Source organism: Falco punctatus (assembly GCF_963210335.1).
Source record: "Falco punctatus genome assembly, chromosome: 7".
NCBI classification, from domain to species: Eukaryota; Metazoa; Chordata; class Aves; order Falconiformes; family Falconidae; genus Falco; species Falco punctatus.
The window spans coordinates 6,371,223-6,379,700 of NC_137587.1; the positions used below are offsets into that span (position 1 = coordinate 6,371,223).

General features: G+C 42.0%; 1 protein-coding gene across 2 annotated transcripts in view; it reads right to left on the minus strand.

The window, feature by feature from the left end:
* The window catches only part of TSHR (thyroid stimulating hormone receptor), a 68,855-nt gene extending 61,093 nt beyond the window's left edge, over positions 1–7,762 (minus strand). Inside the window, exons 1-2 of one of the 2 annotated variants that reach the window (XM_080395231.1) lie at positions 7,750–7,762; positions 7,164–7,629 (exon numbers count right to left, since the gene is read on the minus strand). In XM_080395231.1, the coding sequence (XP_080251357.1) occupies positions 7,164–7,333 (170 nt within the window). In that variant the 5' untranslated portion in view covers positions 7,334–7,629; positions 7,750–7,762. The other variant, XM_080395230.1, reaches the window with a different exon arrangement.
* Positions 7,763–8,478: the final 716 nt, after the last annotated feature.

An 8,478-nucleotide genomic window follows, 5' to 3' on the forward strand; every position in this document is an offset into this window, starting at 1 on the left:
AATGGCTTAGAAAAAGGGGGTGAAGAGTAAGGTAACAATATTTACTCATGCTAGGAAGTTATTAAGCTAGTAATGCTGAGAGCTGACTGTGAAGAATTTCAGAAGGTTCTTATAGGACTGAGTGGTAGAAAATAAAATGGTAAAGAAAATTTGGTGTAAATAGATGTAAATGATACACAGGGGGAAAACCATACATAAATATGTATATTAAAAATGATGGATTCTGAGTTTATAATTTTCACTCAGGAGCAGATCTTGGCAATTATGTTAGATCTTGGCATCAGTTCCAATAAAACATGGATTCAGTGCTTAGGAACAGTAAAAAAACCAACCCAAATCAAGTATTAGAAAATACTGGAAAAGGAACAGGTAACATACTTCCGCCACTGTACAAACTTAGGGTTTGTCTGTACCTTGAATACTTTGTAAAGCACTGATATTGTCATTTGGAGTAGCATATTTACTAAGAAATAGAAGAAATACAAAGAAAGCAAGAAGCACGAGCAGAGATATAGAATGGTTTCCACAGAAGATATGGGGTGGCCTGGGACCCTTTGCTCTGGCTGAGGAATGGCTGGAGACATAATAGATGACATCAGGAAGGGCATCAGGAGACATCAGGAAGGGCAGGGAGAAGATGAGATTGACTGTTTACTCCTCCTTCAAAAACAAGAATGAAATGTCATATAGGTGAAGCTATAAAAACAAGGAAGTTAAAAACAACTCCCACACAAAACGATCAAAGTCAAAAGGGAAGCGTTGCTTCACGCAACAAGAAGACCTGTGAAATTCCTTGTTGAAAGACATTGTGGATACAAGCTGATACGAGCTCAAGGCAAAGTTGGATGTGCAACTGAAAGAGAGATCCACTGAGAAAAAATAGGCAAAAAATATATTAATGAACAGGCTCAGGAAATTTCTTCAATTGAAAAAGGTGAGAAGCTGGCCAAGTATTAAGGAAGTGTCACATGTGCTTGGCCTGTTCTTACCCTTCCAGTCTGTCTGTGGACCCCTCAGATATAGAGTATGTGGCAAAAACGGGTCCTTCACATCAATCAGCACAGCTATTCTTATAGTCTTAATGTCACTGCTGTACCCTAACAAAACAATTGTTTCTTATTTAGATGAAAACTCACTTCACTTCTATTAAATCTATTGAATTAAGTGGTGGAATTTTTGCTAATTCCATCCTTCAGCAGCTAGAAATAGTTTAATCCCCATCTTTTTCTGACCTCACTATATGTGTCCTTTTACATTTAGGAACACTGATTCTTCTTGTAGTACCTGATCAGCACCGATATTGATGCATTTTGGATCAGCACGTCTCAAGAAAATTGCGGATTAGTTGGAAAGAACCCAAAGAATAGCATCAGGAGTAGAGTGAAGCAGTGGAACAGACTGCTGAGGGGAGCTTGTGAAGACTTCTATCTCTGAAAGCTTTTAAAAACAAAATAGTTTCTTCTTCCAAAGAAGACAGATCTACCAGCATTTAGTTCCCAAGGTATTCCCAAAATAACTTTTTTAAAAAGAATTATGATATACTTCTGACCTTCCATTCCTCTGTCACCACAGCTGGTTTAAACAGTAATTTACATACTACAATAGGTAATGCATCAATTTTGTCTTTTAATGTCTTTGGAACTCTTACACAACTATTACCTGGCTCAGGGAATTTAATTCTATTCAATTTTTTTGTTTTGTTTCAAGCAAGTATCATACTGACACTTCAGTTTGATAGAAGTTTAACAAGGTTACTCTCTTGCGTTTTGAAGACTATACTGAGTTTTTATGATACTACAAGCTTCTCTTAAAAATATTTTTGTACGTTATTACTTCAAGTTTCCAAAGATTTCCTCATCTGGGTATGACTTGCATTTTCTAAAAGATGCCTTAATAGCTTCCTTCAGTTGTCTGTTTAACCATGTCAGTGTTTTCCCTGTTCTTTTAGACTCTCGGTACTTCATCATTAAAATAGGGATAATTATTATGTGCTTATATTGCAAGGTTATTTATGAAGATGTATTTATGAGGCTCCGTACTTCATTCTGAAGTAATTAAGTGTACAAAAGGATCACGATAGAATTACCTGAAGTCACAATATCTCTGAATTTCAGACAATTCCTAAGAGTAGGATTTTGGGGGAAATTTTTGATATCAGTTTAATGTATTTTCAATATACAGTAGAGACGTTATCTCCTTCAATTTTACTTGTAGCTTCTGTGAACTCAAAATGCTCTAAACTACTCATTAAGCATATAAAAAATGTGGATGCCAGTGATGCAATTGACAGGTAAAACTGCCAAGTCCCTACGTATTTTGTTCTCCAGTTCAAAAAATTTTCTCAATAAGTACTTACAAATATTGGACACATCATTGCAAGTTCTAAATATCACATTGTAAATGTGTAAAATATGTTACACAGTTTCCATCTCTCTTTTATCAAAAGCTGACAACAGCATGGGGAACTAAACAGACCAGGTGATTCATGACACCTTGTTATCCTGATATCCACGTGCTCACCCTTACCAACATAGTAAACATGACATGCATCAGGGCTCCTTGCCCCTGAAGGGTGAGCATTTTTCAGAAAGCAGTATCCTATCTATGGCCAATATCCTGGAGCAGATGCAGAATCACAGCTTAATACCTCATTCAGCGAGCATATTCTTAAAGACCGTACTGGTTTTGTGTTTATTTACCTGTCAGTTCCACTGCACCCCTCCCCACCCCACCCCTTTTGTCCAATTTCAACCAAATTTGTTAACGGTCATGGGAAAATAGCACCTGGATACAGGATAGAAACCTTATTAGCATCCCTTAAAAAAAAAAAAAAAGCAGGGAGGGCTCAACCCTTACCCATTCTGTGGGGAGTAATCATTCAGCACTCACACAGCTCTGAACTCCGGAGAAGCTGCCTTCCATCCAGTCATATATGTATATAGATTTTAGGCAGCAGAGGAGATTCCTTTGAGCAACATTTATAGGAATAAATGCAGGACACTGCTATTGACTTGCTATAGAAGATATAGGGAGGAGATGAGAATAATTGTCAGCAGACTTAAGGGATATAACACGGACCTGAAAATGTTGCATATGCAGCTGCTGATGGGTGATACAGATAATGTGGCATTTTCAACAACAACAACAACAACAACAAAAGAGTTCTTGCAGCTTGTATTAAACTTGTGGACCTTGCCACCAAAGGATATTATTATGGACGTTAAAATGGGCTCAACTGGCAACTGAACAAGGCAAAACATGAAACTCAAGAGACACAGAAGAGCAATCCTTTGAGGGTTACTACAATGACAAAACCACACTGAGTTTAGAAACTTCCTGCAGGTAAAAATAATGGAAAGCTGAGGCACTGTTCATGGAGAGTACCTCGTATGACTTCTACATGCAGATCCCTAAGGAAAATAAAAAGAAGGGAAATGCTGGAGACAGGATACTGCATTAGATGAGAGCCATTGGACTGATTTGCTATGACTGTTCTAAAGTGGTGGAAAACTTAATTGAAGGTATTGGGGATGGGAAGTGGAGCTGAAATTACTTTAGTAAGTGAATGCAGGTGATGTAAAGCACAAATAAATAGGAAGCAAAACTTTATTAGTTTTATCGCCACAGGAAAAATAATTAAAAGCAACTAATAATAGATTCATAAAAAGAAAAGCATTGGGAACTGCACTGAATTGATGCTGGGATAGTGATACCATCTAAATATTTCATCATAATGATGCCAAGAAAGGTATTTCAATAAATCAAGCATTGTGATGCAATTATGTCTTTGGACAAAGGTTCCTTGGGGTTTTGGTGATCTGTAAGCGTAAGCAATTTTTCACAGTCATTACCCTCCACTTCCTAGTGGATCTGCTTGCACTGAGAGCCCAGGATCTCCACTAGCATAGTCCACCAAACAGGGAGGAGGTTGTAGCACCAACCGTTGCTCTGCTCCAGCACTGTGCTGGTGAAAGAGAAAAGCACCACCAGCTGCAGGGCTGGGACAGGGATCCCTTCAGTTCTGTGCATGTAGTGCCACTGCCGCAGCAGGAAGGAGGAGTGGAGTCAGGGAGAGGCAAAGCCAGAAGCAAAGGAGGACCAGGCAGGGGTAAGATGGTGGCAGACCAGGCCAGGGTGTCAGCTGTGCAGAGAGAGGCATGAAAAATATCATAGATGTGACAAAATTATTGATATCTAATTTCATGTTTTTAGTAATGTATTTCAATACCACTTGGAACTGCTTTCCTACCATAGTATCATATGAGTATATAATCCTTAACTTCAGGCAACAAGACAAGACTTGCCTGTAATACAAAAAACCTTTTTCTTTCTACTTACTTTGTTTATTACACTGAAAAAGAAAAATCTTGTACTGAAAAAAAGAAAGCATCTCAAGAACAGTATCTGTGCACTCAGGCATTCTGGATAAGCACCTGAATTAGCTATATTTGGACAAATACATTAAAACCAGTTTAAAACAAACACACTTTCCTGGCTGACGTTCATGACACTTTTCCACTAAAAGAGTTTGGAAATAAACACTTTTTGCAATTTCTTATAAGCATGGCTTGTTAGAAAAAGGCTTACACCACCCTCTTAAAGTAGGGTAGAGAAATGAGAACAGTGTCGACTGAATAAGCAGAATGAAACTTTAATTGGAGTTTGAAGATCCTGTGCACTGAAAAGAGCTCATCATCTCCAAATGCTGGCAAAGTGTTCCTAAACTCACCAGACTCTTAGCTCTACAAACCCTGTAAAACTGAATAGCCACCTAAGAAAGTTTTAAAACCAGCAGTCTTGAGGATCACGCATAACCACCAAGAAGCAAAGTTCCTTTACCTAAAGCAACAAAGTTGCTGGATTCGGGGGAAATTGTAGAGTTTCAACATAGACTGTGCAGATATGCACAGCTATGTACTTTAAAGAAGCATTCATTTGTTCTTTAAGGTTAACAGAAACTTCAATTATTTTGGAATCTTTTGTCTTTAATTCAGAACAGTTGCCCATTGTAAGGCAGAAGGATACAAAACATGACAGAAACAGGGACACACACCTTACAGTTTCTAAGGAAAACTCTTTGTGTTATTTTATTCTCTATGTGCAAGTCAGTCAGTCTGAAGCATGTGAAAGCACTCAAAATGAAAACTAGATACAAGTACCTGTTATGACTCCTGTTTAACATACGGAGGGACAGAAGGATTAAGTCATTTGCCAAGAGCAAGGGACTACAAAATTAGATACAGCCCACCAGACTTCAGCAATTCACATAATAGCACAGAAAGAAAATATATACCTTATCCAGACAGAAAACTGCAAACAAGTAAAAATTGCCTTTTTTTAAAAAAATCTGTTTCCCTTATTTCCTTAGAGAATATTTCCATTGATCTGCAGATCAAACAGACTATACAGCATATGTTCTACCTTTTCTACTATACACAATAAAATCAAAATTGTCATTACCTGGAATTTTTTTCCTTGTCTTCTAATGACTATGCTAGGGAGTATACTCCTTGAGAAGTTTGCAACTGTCACCTCAGTTGGTACAGATGATTAAAATACACCCAAAATAAACAGAAAAATATTCATCCATTTTTTGGTTAATTTCTTTTTCCATGGAAATAAGATTTTCCATGCCTGTTTTTGTATTTTAGAAACAGTGGCTTATGATCTTAGAGTCCCCATTACAAAAGGTGTTTAAAACACTAAAACTCCAGCAGCCAACGTGCTTTATTTGTGAAGCTGTATGTAGAGAGGTACTTCTCAGCCATCATGCCAGCATTTTTCAAGGAAAGTATGCAATACCATTTTGTGAACTCATTTACATTAACTATTTTAAATGTCTGTGCAAAGGTGTATTTCTCCTATGAACTGAAACTGCTTTGTTTTCTAGCTTGTCATGGTAGATTTCAGAGAACATACTATGTGTTACATATAGTAACATTACTGAAATTTCAAACCAAATAAACCACATATTAGTAAGTATAATAACCAAACCAAACCCCATATAATTTAAAATATTATCAACCAAAATACTGTAATCTAATAATACAAAAAATTAAAAGCATGAGTAAATAATGGAAACAACAGAAATAATTTTTCCTGTCTTTTTAAGTAAGTGATCAATTTGCTAAGCCTTTACTTTCAGGTGTTAAAAAAATCTTGAGAAGTCCATTCAAATAAGTTTAATTAACTTATGGCTCATATTTTCAGACGAAGTCCTGAGAATCATTACCAAGACATAAACAAATCAACCTGTTGCCATTTTATCTTGCAATTAACTGAGCATGAGTTTGTTTTATCACAAAGTAATCTAGTTAAAAGTGAACCTTCCCTTGGAGAGTAGAAACCTTCTGTGCCTGACAAGACAAAGTAAAAGCCAGGAGCGATTCAGCTGCTTGGTTACAGCTAACTGGTGCCATTTCACTTTCCCCGCAGTATTTATTTATCCGATCCATCTCTATGGGGCTGACAGACAGGACACAGGACAGACAGTCTTACGGGCTGGCTGTAGGAACCCAGACAAGATGTTCTATGCTGCCTGTACTGGTACTAAACACTTAGGTTTAGGTACTTGGATTGCTCTATCACTTTGGCAAGCTCCTAATTTGTTGCTTTATCCCATACTCCACACTTTTGTTTATCTGAAGTACTTCGTCTCCCAGACAGTATATTGGGATTCTCAGTTCCCACAGATTCTTTTTGTCGGGCTTTGGCAAAGAAGCTGAAAGCGCACAGAAGCTTTCGTGGAATTGTTTGTGAGAAAGCACATGCAATATCTGTTCTTTATTTAATTACAATACTATTTTTGATCTATCCTTTGCTCCCCTCACCCCCTATGGGCATGCCACACAGAATCCAGCCTTCCACTCGGTTTGCCCACAGACAGCGCAGTAAGTAATTTTCCCCTATCCTCCCCAAACTTTTAAGGCCCAATGGACAATCACCTCCTCATATCTCCCTAAGGCTTCACAGTCCCTTTTCCTACCTATGTCCCCCTGACCCGCAGAGAGTCCCCCCCATGGCTGTAGTGCCCAGGAGAGATACAGCACTCCCTGCTTCCCTCCCTCGTCCCACAGCGCGTTCGCTCAGAGCATCTCCTGTTTGCAAAATCCGAATACTCACAGCGGGCTAGCGTCTGTCCTAAACCATCCCAATGTACTCACAGGGTCTGGGTGTCCTCGGGAAGGTTGGGAATGAAGTGGATGTCCCTGCAAGTGATTTTGTAGTCATCCCAGTCGGAACACTCGCAGAAGGACGAAGGACACCTCTCCGTGCCCTGGCTGCACAACACTAGCACCAGCAGCAACTGGAAGGCTACTGGGAGGCACAGCATCTTCTGCCCCGCGCCCTCCGGGGGGAAGGGGTGGCACGGCCGAGCTGCAGGGGCGGCCGGCGCTGCCTCGCCGGGAGAAGCTGCTGGGGAAGAGGCGGCTCCGTCGCCGGCCAGCGCCGCCCCCTCCTCCGCGGGGGAGCGGGGCTCGCAGCGCCCCCGGCGCGGCCATCCCGCCCCCGCTGCTCCCGGGCACCCCTCGCGGCCCGGCCCCTGCCAGCCACCGGGCCCCAGCGCTCACCGCGGGCAGCGCCGTGCCGCCCGGCACCCCGCCAACCGGCACCCCGCCAACCGGCACCCTGGCACCCCTGCACCCCGCCGCCCGCCAGGCACCCCGGTACCCCGGCACCCCTGCACCCCGCCGCTCGCCCGGCACCCCGGTAGTCCGGCACCCCTGCACAACGCCGCTCGCCCGGTACCCCGCCGCTCGCCCGGCACCCCAGCACCCCGCCGCCCGGGCAGCGCCGCTCCCTCCCAGCGCAGCCGCGGGGCGCCGGGGCCGGGGCCGGGGCCGGGGCCGGGACCGGGACCGGGCGGGCCAAGCCGGGCGGGAGCGGCCCGGCGAGGAGCTGGGCTCGGGCTGCGGGCGGCCGCGGGGCGAGCCGCCGGGCGCTCTCAGAGGCGGAGGCGCAACGGCTTGCCCCGACCGTTTCTTCCAGCATCTTTGCAGAAAGGAGGAGGCTATGTAAGCGCAATGCTAAATCACCTGGAAAAAGCGGGGAAGTTAAAACACCGAGGAAAAACTGACTAACTGCAAAGCAGACACGCGCTAAACGTAAAGCAATTTTAAAAAGCCACTGAAACTTCAGAAAGAGTTGTTTTGAAAATGAGAGCAACATGAAGAGGAGAAACCAATGCTTTCCACATTATCAGAAAAGATAAAATCCTTTCACCAAAGAAAAAAGAAATCTAACCTTGAGAGAAACAAGGTAGAATTATTGTCGCTACTTCAAGCAACCTACTCCAGTCACCGTTAGAGACAGAGGTTTACAATGGACATGGCACAGAGGTTCCCACACCGAAGCAGTCAGATCCATGTCTGACAGACATACCAAAAGCTGAAAAAGATCAGGTTAATAATAATTTAACAAGAGTATCTCTTGCTATAAACAAATATTTAAAAGTAGTGAGGGAAAAATGAGATATTA